Source organism: Trachurus trachurus (genome assembly GCF_905171665.1).
Source record: "Trachurus trachurus genome assembly, chromosome: 23".
NCBI classification, from domain to species: Eukaryota; Metazoa; Chordata; class Actinopteri; order Carangiformes; family Carangidae; genus Trachurus; species Trachurus trachurus.
This window is the reverse complement of record NC_139912.1, coordinates 1,711,132-1,724,093: the sequence shown is the minus strand read 5'-3', so window position 1 is coordinate 1,724,093 and position 12,962 is coordinate 1,711,132. Positions and strand designations below refer to the sequence as shown.

General features: G+C 39.5%; 1 protein-coding gene across 1 annotated transcript; it reads left to right on the top strand.

The window, feature by feature from the left end:
• The first annotated feature begins 517 nt into the window (after window positions 1-517).
• Window positions 518-12,962, top strand: rtcb (RNA 2',3'-cyclic phosphate and 5'-OH ligase). The gene is made up of 12 exons (XM_083999529.1): window positions 518-703; window positions 1,716-1,794; window positions 1,926-1,993; window positions 2,491-2,590; window positions 4,062-4,218; window positions 5,113-5,269; window positions 5,996-6,155; window positions 7,449-7,624; window positions 8,774-8,962; window positions 10,204-10,314; window positions 11,782-11,901; window positions 12,767-12,962. Exons 1-12 carry the CDS (start codon window positions 611-613, stop codon window positions 12,872-12,874), a joined length of 1,518 nt encoding a protein of 505 aa, XP_083855655.1. The 5' UTR covers window positions 518-610; the 3' UTR covers window positions 12,875-12,962.

Below are 12,962 nucleotides of genomic sequence, written 5' to 3'. Positions count from 1 at the left end.
ACCGACGCAGCAACGCGCCGTTTCCGGTTAAGATTTTCAAAGTAAATCTAATTAAATAAACATCCTCTCTTCTCGTTAAAAAGCTTCCACTCGCAGGACTGGAAAACATTTGTCAGTTTTCACTTCACGTTTTAAGATTTATATAAATAAAAAAGTGTTTAGCAGACCGAGTAGAACATTTAAAAAGCAGAATTACGCTTTTATTTTGACTACACTTCCGGTGTTTCCGTAGCTGCCGTTAGCAAACTTGACAAACTCGTACTTCACTACAACTATGGCAAGCGAGCAAGTACAGACTTAAATAAATCGCAGACTTTCTTTAAAAAACAACTACTTAAAGAGAAATTTAAACACTTAAACATTTTAACTTCAGTTTGAGTTCTTAACTCTTACTTTTAAACACTTACAGTTGCCATACTGTGTTATGTTAGTGTTTAATTTTCATGCGTCATGCTAAATTAACAATCGCGTTTTGCCGGCTAATAGCTCTGCGGCTTCCGTACCGCTCTGCTGCTGTTGGCACTTGGCTTCATAGACCGGCGGTGCAGCAACGCAGCGTTAATAATACACACAAAAACAAATTAATTGAATACATTTCAGTGTCAGAAAAATGAGTCGAAGCTACAACGATGAGCTGCAGTACCTGGACAAGATCACCAGCAACTGTTGGAGGATTAAAAAGGGATTTGTTCCCAACATGAGGGTGAGTGAATGAAGGAGCTGCTAACGTGGCTAACCTGTTAGCTCAGACAGACAGTCAGTCAGTCAGTCAGGCAGCACATGTTGGATAGTTTATAATTACACTTTAACCAGAGAGACACTCTTTAAATCAGACAATACATAAATAAATGTAATGTATTTACAATAAAATGTGCAGGAAAACCAGCTGCAAACTGACGTCACAGCTGCTGACCAGGCTTAATGATGTAATAAAGTGAAAGGGAGGACCCTGTAATATAAATAACATTTTTTAACCAAAGAGATGATTATTATACAGTTAACTAATATTAACTGCTTCACTGACAGAAGTGCAAAATCTAAACCAACAAGAATCCAATTAATAGAGTTGAAGAAAGATAAATAAGAAAGAAAAAGCAATCACAGATCAAATTTTTTTTCCAAAAGGTGGGTTTCTGAGTTTTTAAACTTCAAGAGTTTAAAAACTGAAGACTGAAACCATTTGGAATCAGGTGCATATCATCATTTTAAATACTGTTTTGATTAACTACAAATTAAAGCAGATGATAATTTCTATGTTCCTGGTCTTGTGTTGTTTCAAATCTGATCTAACCCTGTGTAGGATCATTTAAAAACCCTTTTGACAATTAAATTGATACTCAACGAAGAGAACATCCACTGTGTGTCCTCCCTCTATGGAATATTGTTGTGAAATTTCTTGTTCTTTTTTGTTTTAGTTTGCTCATCTTTGCTGTTTGTATTTTTGTCATGGTTTTTGATTTGTATGTTTTATTGTCAAGTATAAATATTACAAAGTATGAATAAGAAAAAAGAATAAAATAAATATGATAAATGGAAATTAATATTATCATGTTGACATTTTATTTAACCTTTATTTAGCCAGGCAGAATCAATTATAGATAGATAGATAGATAGATAGATAGATAGATAGATAGATAGATAGATAGATAGATAGATAGAAGGATGAACCTGTGATGTAACCACCTTGATGACATCATATCCTGTCTGTTGCCCAGGTTGAAGGGAACTTCTACGTCAACGACTCTCTGGAGAAGCTGATGTTCGAGGAGCTTCGTAACGCCTGTCGAGGAGGAGGTCGGTCCCCTGACACCTGACTGACACGACCCACAATGCACCACTTCCTCTTGACTGTCTCTCCTCTGATTGGTTCACGGTTTATTTATTCATTTATTTATGTATCATTATTATTGTTTTTTCCTCCTCAGGTATTGGCGGTTTCCTTCCCGCCATGAAGCAGATCGGCAACGTGGCGGCGCTGCCCGGCATCGTGCAGGTGAGTAACCAGACTGTTGATAAACTGTCAGAGATACGAGGATGAGGATAGATAGATAGATAGATAGATAGATAGATAGATAGATACAGTAGATAGATAGATAGATAGATAGATAGACTTTATTGATCCCAAGCTGGGAAATGACAGTGCAGCAGCAGCATTACACAGACACACAGACACACAGTGACAATAACAACATATAGTATAAGAGTATAAAGAATAAGAATATAAAGAACAAACTATACATAATAAAATAGTAAAATATAAAGAACAAACTATACATAATAAAATAGAAATAGCAAATAAAATAAAATGTGATGTACAAAAATATATACAACAACAAATTGGCAGCGTTGATTTTAGTGCAAGAAGAAAATGTGCAATGTGTGTAACTGTGTGTAGATAAATAAGGTGCGTAGTGATGAGGATGAGGAGGAGGAGGAGGAGGAGGAGGAGGAGGATGAAGGTCTGAGCTCGTCTATCTTGTCGTCCCTCAGCGGTCCATCGGTCTCCCTGACGTCCACTCTGGATACGGCTTCGCCATCGGGAACATGGCGGCGTTCGACATGGAAGACCCCGAGGCCGTGGTGTCTCCAGGTGAGTGACGCTGCTGCACCGGGACATTCAGCCTCCTTCTGGTTTTAAAATCTTTTAAAGAGGGTTGTTATTTATTCCAATTATATAGCACTTTAAAGGGATGCACCAAAAATTTTTTTCTGTGTCTTGCCTCACTCCCGAGTCCATGACCAGCAGATAGACACCATCCTTTCGACTGTGCGTGCAGTAACGAGGGAGATCCTCGTATCGCCAGTAATTAGCTTAGCTCAAACACTGGAAGTGTATGGGTAGTGTTAGCCTCCCTCCACCTAAAGTCGCTAATTAGCTTAGCTCAAACACTGGAAGTGTATGGGTAGTGTTAGCCTGCCTCCACCTAAAGTCGCTAATTAGCTTAGCTCAAACACTGGAAGTGTATAGGTAGTGTTAGCCTGCCTCCACCTAAAGTCGCTAATTAGCTTAGCTCAAACGCTGGAAGTGTATGGGTAGTGTTAGCCTGCCTCCACCTAAAGTCGCTAATTAGCTTAGCTCAAACACTGGAAGTGTATGGGTAGTGTTAGCCTGCCTCCACCTAAAGTCACTAATTAGCTTAGCTCAAACACTGGAAGTGTATGGGTAGTGTTAGCCTGCCTCCACCTAAAGTCATCAGAGAAACTCTTCAGCAGCTCTAAACGGAAACCGGCGGGCCGATCTTCGTCTCAGAGCTGACAAAACTCTCCGGTAAGGCATCTTGAGCGGTCAAATGCCGGTAACGGGACCAGATCGGTCAAAACGGAGGGTTCAAGCAAAGACGCTTTATTTTGGTTCAAGCTAGCTACATCGAGGGTAGGTTAGCTTCCTGTTTCAAAGTAAAAGCACAAATTCTATCGTCATGGTTTCCTGTATGTAAAGGGCAACGGGTGTTTTATTTTGTGAAAGTAACAGGAAGTGCGTTGGTCACAACGGCTAGCTTGAGTAGCGCCGAATTCGTCCCAACAAAATAGTAAACAGCTGGTATTTAGACAAATTAACGACACACTGCTGATCTAAACGGCTACTTTCTCACCTAAACATGTTTGAAATGTGGATAAAGTGATATATTTACAGAGTTTAGAGCTAAAATGAAATCAGCTTCTGACTAGGGTAGGAGGCAGGCTAACACTACCCATACACTTCCAGTGTTTGAGCTAAGCTAATTAGCGACTTTAGGTGGAGGCAGGCTAACACTACCCATACACTTCCAGTGTTTGAGCTAAGCTAATTAGCGACTTTAGGTGGAGGCAGGCTAACACTACCCATACACTTCCAGTGTTTGAGCTAAGCTAATTACAGGCGATACGGCTCTATCTCCCTTGTTACTGCACACACAGTTGAAAGGATGGTGTCTATCTGCTGGTCATGGACTGGGGAGTGATGCAAGACACGAAAAAAATTGTTGGCGTATCCCTTTAAGAACAAACTGAAACATTTTAATAAGAAAGAAAAAGAGTCAAACGCGACTGAAATGGTTTAAAGTGCTGGTTTCCTCCTGCAGGGGGCGTCGGCTTCGACATCAACTGCGGCGTGCGTCTCCTGAGGACGAACCTGGACGAGCGCGACGTGCAGCCGGTGAAGGAGCAACTGGCCCAGTCGCTGTTCAACCACATCCCAGTGGGAGTCGGCTCCAAGGGAGTCATCCCCATGGGGGCCAAGTAAGACCTGGTCCCACCCAGACTCAGACCAGAGTTAGAGACGTTTTAGTCTGAAGTGCAGAGAATTAGTGGCGTTTAGTCCGACTTTCAAACTGCAGAACAAAATCTATTTATGAGCTTCCTCCAGTCTATGAATCGTTGCTACTCCAGATGTTTCAGAGACCTCCTAGTTGAATCACTGAATTGGAAAGATTAGGAAACATTTATCTTTGATTCATTCCCAATGTACAGGCCTGTATTTAGTATTATTTAGTAGATTATTGTCAAAATACAGTTGAATTAAAACTCCCATTGGTCATTTAACTACTCACTGAGATATCTCTGTATTCTTAGAGAAGGATTTTCTTCAGTGATTGGTCATTCCTATGGACTAATGCACGTGGGGTCGCCTGATATGTCTAGTAATTGATAAAAAAAATACATAAAAAAAAATACTGATAAGAATATTTTTTAACAAATTATTATTCTTTTAAAAATTGTGATTAAAAACACCACACACTATCTTAAACAACTGTATTCTCTACTTTCACTTTCGCAAATATAAATCGAGTTCAAATAACATCTTGATTGACGGCGGTCGCCAGAAATTTATGATGTAAAAATGGGGTCATGAGCCAAAAAAGGTTGGGAACCACTGGACTTATGGAAGTGACGTCATCTAACATTCAGTTTACAGCCCATAATCCTGTGGTAACTCAGCTTCAGGTTTAGTCCTACACGTCACTAACAGTCTGAGTCAGACGCCTGAGAACTGACTGTTAACTGCAGCTTCAGACTAGAATCTTTTTACTAAGTCGACTTTTAGTGTTGTTAGGACTGGAGTGACTCTAAGACACTTGATAAATAGACCAACCTGTCTCCCCTATCTCACCTGTCTGCCCCCCCCCCCCCCCCAGACCTGGAGGAGGCCCTGGAGATGGGGGTGGACTGGTCCCTGAGGGAGGGCTATGCCTGGGCCGAGGACAAGGAGCACTGTGAGGAGTACGGCCGCATGCTGCAGGCCGACCCCAACAAGGTGTCGTCCAAGGCCAAGAAGAGAGGCCTGCCGCAGGTATCCTAGCAACCACCGGGGCTGCAGCACTCTACATGTCTGTCCACACTCAGACCCAGGTCCAGGTCACCACAGAACCAGGACTGTGCACTTGTTTTACAGAGACAAGTCTTTAGAATGAAATAGTGGTGAAATATGGGGAAATGCATGTAAATCATAGACTCAGTCAAGTTACAAAAAAAGCCATAAGGATCTATATAATTCCAATTATAAAACTATAAAAATATTATAAAATATAGAAATATTGCCAATTTACATCCAGAAAAAAAATTAAAACAGACAAAGCCATTATAACTAGAGATATTCAATAAACAATCTGATCAAGGAAACCAAAGAATCAGGATCAAACAATATATTTAAGAAAACAATCAAAACTCATATGATACAGAAATATGACCTGGAGTTCACAAATGATATAAAAAATGTTGCATGGCGACATTTTTCAGACCTGGATGATGAGCAGCCATTATATTTATATATATATATATATATTTAATTAATTTTATTCTATTTTTTTCTTCCTCTTCTTTGCCTGGATTCATACATTATCTACTTTGTAAAATGATTTCTTGAACTAAGGGTTAAACTACATCAGTTTGCTTCTTTCTGCATTATTGTTTTATCACTGAACTGTTTTTATTTTCTTGTTTTTTCAATGAATGAAGCAAATAAATAAACAAACTAGAATCATAGATGTAAACCTGAACATGTGTGTGTGTGTTGAAGCTGGGGACTCTGGGAGCTGGGAACCACTACGCTGAGATCCAGGTGGTGGACGAGATCTACAACGACTACGCCGCCAAAAAGATGGGCATCGACCACAAAGGCCAAGTGTGTGTGATGATCCACAGCGGCAGCCGAGGTCTGGGACACCAGGTGGCCACAGGTAGGAACTGCACCCCGACACATTTAGTAACACGCTGCATTTACTCTGTTAGATTATGGATAAACTACTTGTCAGAGTAGTTTTAACGCAGAATAATTTTTACTTTTACTTAAAGTGATACGCCAACATTTTTTTTTCGTGTCTTGCCTCACTCCCGAGTCCATGACCAGCAGATAGACACCATCCTTTCCACTGTGCGTGCAGTAACAAGGGAGATAGAGCCGTATCGCCCGTAATTAGCTTAGCTCAAACACTGGAAGTGTATAGGTAGTGTTAGCCTGCCTCCACCTAAAGACGCTAATTAGCTTAGCTCAAACACTGGAAGTGTATGGGTAGTGTTAGCCTGCCTCCACCTAAAGTCGCTAATTAGCTTAGCTCAAACACTGGAAGTGTATGGGTAGTGTTAGCCTGCCTCCTAGCCGAGCTGAAACCAGCAGTCAGAAGCTGATTTCACTCTAGCTCTAAACTCTGTAAATATATCACTTTATCCACATTTCAAACATGTTTAGGTGAGAAAGTAGCCGTTTAGATCAGCAGTGTGTCGTTAATTTGTCTAAATATCAGCTGTTTACTATTTTGTTCGGACGAATTCGGCGCTACTCAAGCTAGCTGTTGTGACCAACGCACTTCCGGTTACTTTCACAAAATAAAACACCCGTTGCCCTTTACATACAGAAAACCATGACGATAGAATTTGTGCTTTTACTTTGAAATAGGAAGCTAACCTACCCTCGATGTAGCTAGCTTGAACCAAAATAAAGCGTCTTTGCTTGAACCCTCCGTTTTGACCGATCTCGTCCCGTTAGCAGCATTTGACCGCTCAAGATGCCTTACCGGAGAGTTTTGTCAGCTCTGAGACCAAGATCGGCCGCCGGTTTCCCTTTAGAGTTGCTGAAGAGTTTCTCTGATGACTTTAGGTGGAGGCAGGCTAACACTACCCATACACTTCCAGTGTTTGAGCTAAGCTAATTAGCGACTTTAGGTAGGAGGCAGGCTAACACTACCCATACACTTCCAGTGTTTGAGCTAAGCTAATTAGCGACTTTAGGTAGGAGGCAGGCTAACACTACCCATACACTTCCAGCGTTTGAGCTAAGCTAATTAGTGACTTAGGTGGAGGCAGGCTAACACTACCCATACACTTCCAGCGTTTGAGCTAAGCTAATTGCAGGCGATACGGCTCTATCTCACGGCTCAAAAAAAATGTTGGCGTGTCCCTTTAAAGTACTATATAATTGGCATAAATAACAATCCTCTTACTTGATTAAAACTTTTGGCTGCTCCACCCACCAGATGCCCTGGTTGCCATGGAGAAGGCGATGAAGCGGGACAAGATCGTAGTGAACGACCGTCAGCTGGCGTGCGCCCGCATCACGTCCCAGGAGGGGCAGGACTACCTGAAGGGAATGGCCGCCGCCGGCAACTACGCCTGGGTCAACCGCTCCTCCATGACCTTCCTCACCAGACAGGTAGCTCACAACGCTCCTCCTCGGAAACAGCAGCTTAAAATATTAATATGACTTTATTCATGTTAAATTATGAATTTATTCTAGTAATATTTTGACTTTTTCTTGTAAAATTATAAGTTTTTCTTGTAAAATTATGACTTTATTCATGTAAAATTATGACTTTTCTGTAAAATTAAAACTCTATTCTAGTAATATTATGACTTTATTCAAGTAATATTTTGACTTTATTCTAGTAAAATTATGACTTTATTCTAGTAATATTTTGACTTTATTCTAGTAAAATTATGACTTTTATTCTAGTAAAATTATGACTTTATTCTAGTAAAATTATGACTTTATTCTTGTAAAATTTTGACTTTATTCTAGTAATATTATGACTTTATTCATGTAATATTATGACTTTGTAATAGTAAAATTATGAATTTATTCTTGTAATATTTTGACTTTTTCTTGTAAAATTATAAGTTTTTCTTGTAAAATTATGACTTTATTCATGTAAAATTATGACTTTTCTGTAAAATTAAAACTCTATTCTAGTAATATTATGACTTTATTCGAGTAATATTTTGACTTTATAATAGTAAAATTATGACTTTTCTGTAAAATTATGACTTTATTCTAGTAATATTATGACTTTATTCTTGTAAAATTTTGACTTTATTCTAGTAATATTATGATTTTATTCTCATAATATTTTGACTTAATTCTTGTAAAATTATGACTTTTCTGTAAAATTAAGACTTGTAAAATTATGACTTTATTCTTGTAAAATTTTGACTTTATTCTCTTAAAATTTTGACTTTATTCTAGTAAAATTTTGACTTTATTCTAGTAAAATTAAGACTTTATTCTAGTAAAATTAAGACTTTATTCTAGTAATATTTTGACTTTTCTGTAAAATTAAGACTTTATTCTTGTAAAATTTTGACTTTATTCTAGTAATATTTTGACATTATTCATGTAAAATTATGACTTTATTCTCGAAGTCTGTGAACATTATTTTTCTCAACGTGGCCCTAATACTCCGTCGTAGTTCAGAGATTTGAGTTTTAAAAGACAATTTGTCGTCCAACCAAATGCCCAGACAGATGAATCAGAGGCTTAGCTCCGCCCTGACTCGTCTCTCTGCCCTCTGATTGGCTGTTTCAGGCGTTCTCCGAGGTCTTCAGCACCACGCCCGACGACCTGGACATGCACGTCATCTACGACGTGTCCCACAACATCGCCAAGGTGGAGGAGCACATGGTGGACGGGAAACAGAAGACGCTGCTCGTCCACCGCAAAGGCTCCACCCGCGCCTTCCCCCCGCACCACCCGCTCATCCCCGTGGACTACCAGGTACCAAACCCAGCGCACCCTCAAACCGCCCGTTCTGATCAGGTCCCAGGTCTGATCGGCGCCGCCAAAGATCCTCTATTGATTTGATTTTGGATTTATTTATTTAGCATAAGTTAAAACAGTGCTCCACTCCCATCATCTAAGAATTACATGAAACTCAAGATAAACAATGAGAAATACAGTATAGAAAAATTCAAAATAAACAGTAAAATGTACAGTGCAACATAGAAAGACTATAAAACACAACAACAAAAGAAAGGAAGAAGGATGCATAATTAACATTAACAGGAAAATATTACTGAAGATTATGACATTAGGTGTTTTTTCAGTAACTTTCTAAAGGACGTGTAAGATGTTGTTGACCTCAGAAACACATCTAAACAATTCCAGAGTTTTGGACCTCTAAATGTGATATTAAATTGATGCCCAGATGTTCGACAGAAGGGTAAATGAAGATTGCCACTATGCCTAGTTGAATATGAATGAAGGTCAGATGAAAAAGTAAAAAAAATGTTGAAAAGTGTCAGGAAGATTTTGTTTAGCGTTGATAAACTTATGCACAAACAAACGTGAATGGAAGACATTACGTTTGTGAATGGGCAATATTGAATATTTCATAAAAAGGGGTGCAGATGTTCTGGTCTACCACACCCTCTATGACAGGATGTTTCACTACAAGCTGCTCCAATGATATGAAATGTTACAGCTCCACTTCCTGTCTCCTAAAGTGGGCGTGGTCAATGTCCCTCAATCAATCAATCAATCAATCAATCAATCAATCAATCAATCAATCAATTTGTTTATTTCGGTCATGTCCATTAAATCATCATCATCACACTTCATCAAGTAATACAATACACATGGCCGAAAGGGAAAGCAGGAGAAGCAAAAGCTGATCTAGTCCCGCCCCCATTACCCACAGAATAAAAATCTTTATCATAATCTTTTCTTTTCTTTTCTTTTGCTTTTTACATTTTGACATAACATGTTACAGCAGTAGGTAGTAAACAGAGCTGCAGTCTAGCTCTAGACAGTACATACAGATTACGTGTCTTATTACAAAGTCACAAAGTCACAAAGTGGTCCAATCGACAGAGAGCAAAGTCCAGTGTACTTATTATTTGTTGTGATTTACTTCAGTGACAACAGGAACTACGGAAACTGAAACTGACCCAAATTTCCTTCTTCTTCTTCTTCTTCTCCTCCTCCTTCTCCTTGTTCTTCTTCCTCTGTGGTGCCAGCTGACGGGTCAGCCGGTGCTGATCGGAGGGACGATGGGAACCTGCAGCTACGTCCTGACGGGGACGGAGCAGGGCATGACGGAGACGTTCGGCACCACCTGCCACGGAGCGGTGAGACTTATGCTGCCTTCATAAACAGGGTTCTTACTGATCCTTAAAAAGTCTTAATAGTCATTGAATTCATTAATCTAAAAACAAGGCCTTAATTGGCATTAAAATGTCTTAAATCAATTTTTCAAACGTCTTAAATATGTTAACACTTGGTAAGTGGTATTTTATGGTTGACATTAGTCTCAAATCTCAAAATAATTGGTAACATTCCGACTAAATGTCTCACCGTCACCAGCCCCCCAGTCAGTGTTTTTTTTCCCTGGACTTTTTATGCCTTTATTTTGAAAGGACAGCTGGAAAGAGACACAATCCAACCCATCGTTCATGGTTAGCTTTTTGTGCGTTTGTGTTTATTGTGAAGTCGGTCTTAAAGCAGATATCAGTGGAATGTTTTTGTTAATATAAGTCCTAAATAGTCCTATTTTCCGTCAGCAATCACTTACATGAAGTATTTCAGCCTAAACACGAGTCTCTCCGTCACTCTGCTCTGCTGTAACCCGAGGAGAAAATTTTCCTTGTGGGATACAAGTGTTATCCAATGAGGAGAGAGAACGGCATGAAGGGCTGTGTGTGCAGCCAAGGGATGCGCGTGAATGTGGTGACGTAGCACGAGGACCAATTGATGCCTGACAAGGGCGGGGGCTGCTAACTCATGGTGCGTTCAAAGAAACTCGTACTTTGTGTTTTTCCTTCCTGTGAAGTCATACCAGTTCGATCTGGTACGAGTTCACGGGTCGGAAGTTACGAGTGGCCGTTATAGGGAACTTTCACAGACAACAGGATGGTAAAAACACGAGCTACGGGTTACCTGGAACGCTACCAAGTCGTAGTTGTGACTTGAAGCTGTAACTTACGGTTTCAAAAGCCTGCCTTGAACGCAGCATTAGCCGAAACGGCCGTGAAGCTGATATCTGCTTTAAATTTCATTTCAAGTGGCTTTAAAAACGTCTTAAAAAGTCTTAAATTTAACTTGGCTTAAGCTGTAGGAACCCTGAAAACAACTCGGAGGTCCTAAATCCCAACTCGAAAATTTCCGACATCATTGCATTCACGCTGCAGGAACTCGGGAGAAAAAAAACATGGATACCTGAAGGAAGTTTGGCGTATTGTGGCTCATAGCTGAATATGAAAAATCAATGCAGCAGTAAATGATGTTTATTTTGGAGGAGAGGAGATGCTGCAGATGAGTGCACATATAATGTTACAGCCTTGATAACAGTTAAACCTTATTTCCGTCACATACGAGGAAACACAATTTCACACCGTACAACAATCACAGCTTCATATAAACATATTTCATACAGGCTACTGCAATAATACACAACAAATATGCATTAAAACCTCAACAAATAACTTAATATGTCTAAATTCTAACCGTTTAAGACGAGGGCATGACGCCATGTTTTGATGTTGTCGTGACGTCAAGTCGGAAAGTCGGAGCTCTGATATGATCTCTCTCTCTCTCAGGGTCGCGCCCTCTCCCGAGCGAAGTCCCGCAGGAATCTGGACTTCCAGGACGTTCTGGACAAACTGGCCGACCAGGGCATCGCCATCCGGGTGGCGTCGCCCAAACTGGTCATGGAGGAGGTGGCGGCCATGTTTTTATTATTTACATGTCACGCTGTTCAGATGTGAACAACTTTATTTATTTATTTATTTTTTATCTGAAACATTTTCAATACAAAAATGATCTCTTCAGTTTTTTATTGTATATGTTTTGCTTATTTATTTAAAGGGATAGTTCACCCAAAATTGAAATTTCACTCATTACCCCCCCTCATGTGGACTAAGAGCTGGGAGAAGTTTCAGAGTCCTCCGTGGCTTCTCTGAGTTACAGGGGGTCTCGGCGTAGCAGTGCATGTCCATATAACGGTTGCAAATGGATACCAACTGTCTTCGTAACAAAAATACACACCAAAAAACATCCAAATACCTCCATGCTGCTCGTATGTAACGTCCGTCTTGTATTGAAGCCCCGACATGAGAAATTGTCCCGAAAAAATTTGATGAACCAGGAAGAGAAGCTTCCGCTACAAACAAGCTTGAAATATAGACTTTTTTTTTTTTTTCGGGACAATTTTGCATTTCGGGGCTTCAATACAAGACGGACATTACATACGAGCAGCATGGAGGTATTTGGATGTTTTTTGGTGTGTCTTTTTGTTACGAGGACAGTTGGTATCCATTATCTTTTTTTATCTGAAACATTTTCAATATAAAAATGATCTCTTCAGTTTTTTATTGTATATTTTTTGCTCATTTATTTAAGCATTTCTTAAATTGTTCCTTGTGTTCTTTTGTTTTCATGTATTTTATTTTATAATTTAGTTGTTTTTAGTCATGTATCTTATCATTTCTTTTTGTTTTCATTTCTAAAATGTTAATTGTATATTTAGGTTGTTTCTATGTATTTCTAAAGTTGTTCATTTTTCTCTCTTTGTTTGTTTTTCAGGCTCCTGAATCGTACAAGAACGTGACGGACGTTGTGAACACGTGTCACGACGCCGGCATCAGTAAGAAGGCGATCAAACTGAGGCCCATCGCTGTGATTAAAGGCTGAAGCTGCAACAACTTTAATTTAATTTAAAGAGACAATTTATCACAAAATAACAAAAGGACATGAAGAAAAATTTAAAAAAAGAAGAAAA

What these genes read in the sequence shown, in the direction of transcription:
- rtcb (XM_083999529.1), top strand. Translation starts at nt 611, where the DNA reads ATGAGTCGAAGCTACAACGATGAGCTGCAGTACCTGGACAAGATCACC. An exon ending in CGCTGCCCGGCATCGTGCAG is followed by an intron (nt 1,994 to 2,490) that starts GTGAGTAACCAG and finishes GTCGTCCCTCAG; the next exon opens with CGGTCCATCGGTCTCCCTGA. An exon ending in GGGACACCAGGTGGCCACAG is followed by an intron (nt 6,156 to 7,448) that starts GTAGGAACTGCA and finishes TCCACCCACCAG; the next exon opens with ATGCCCTGGTTGCCATGGAG.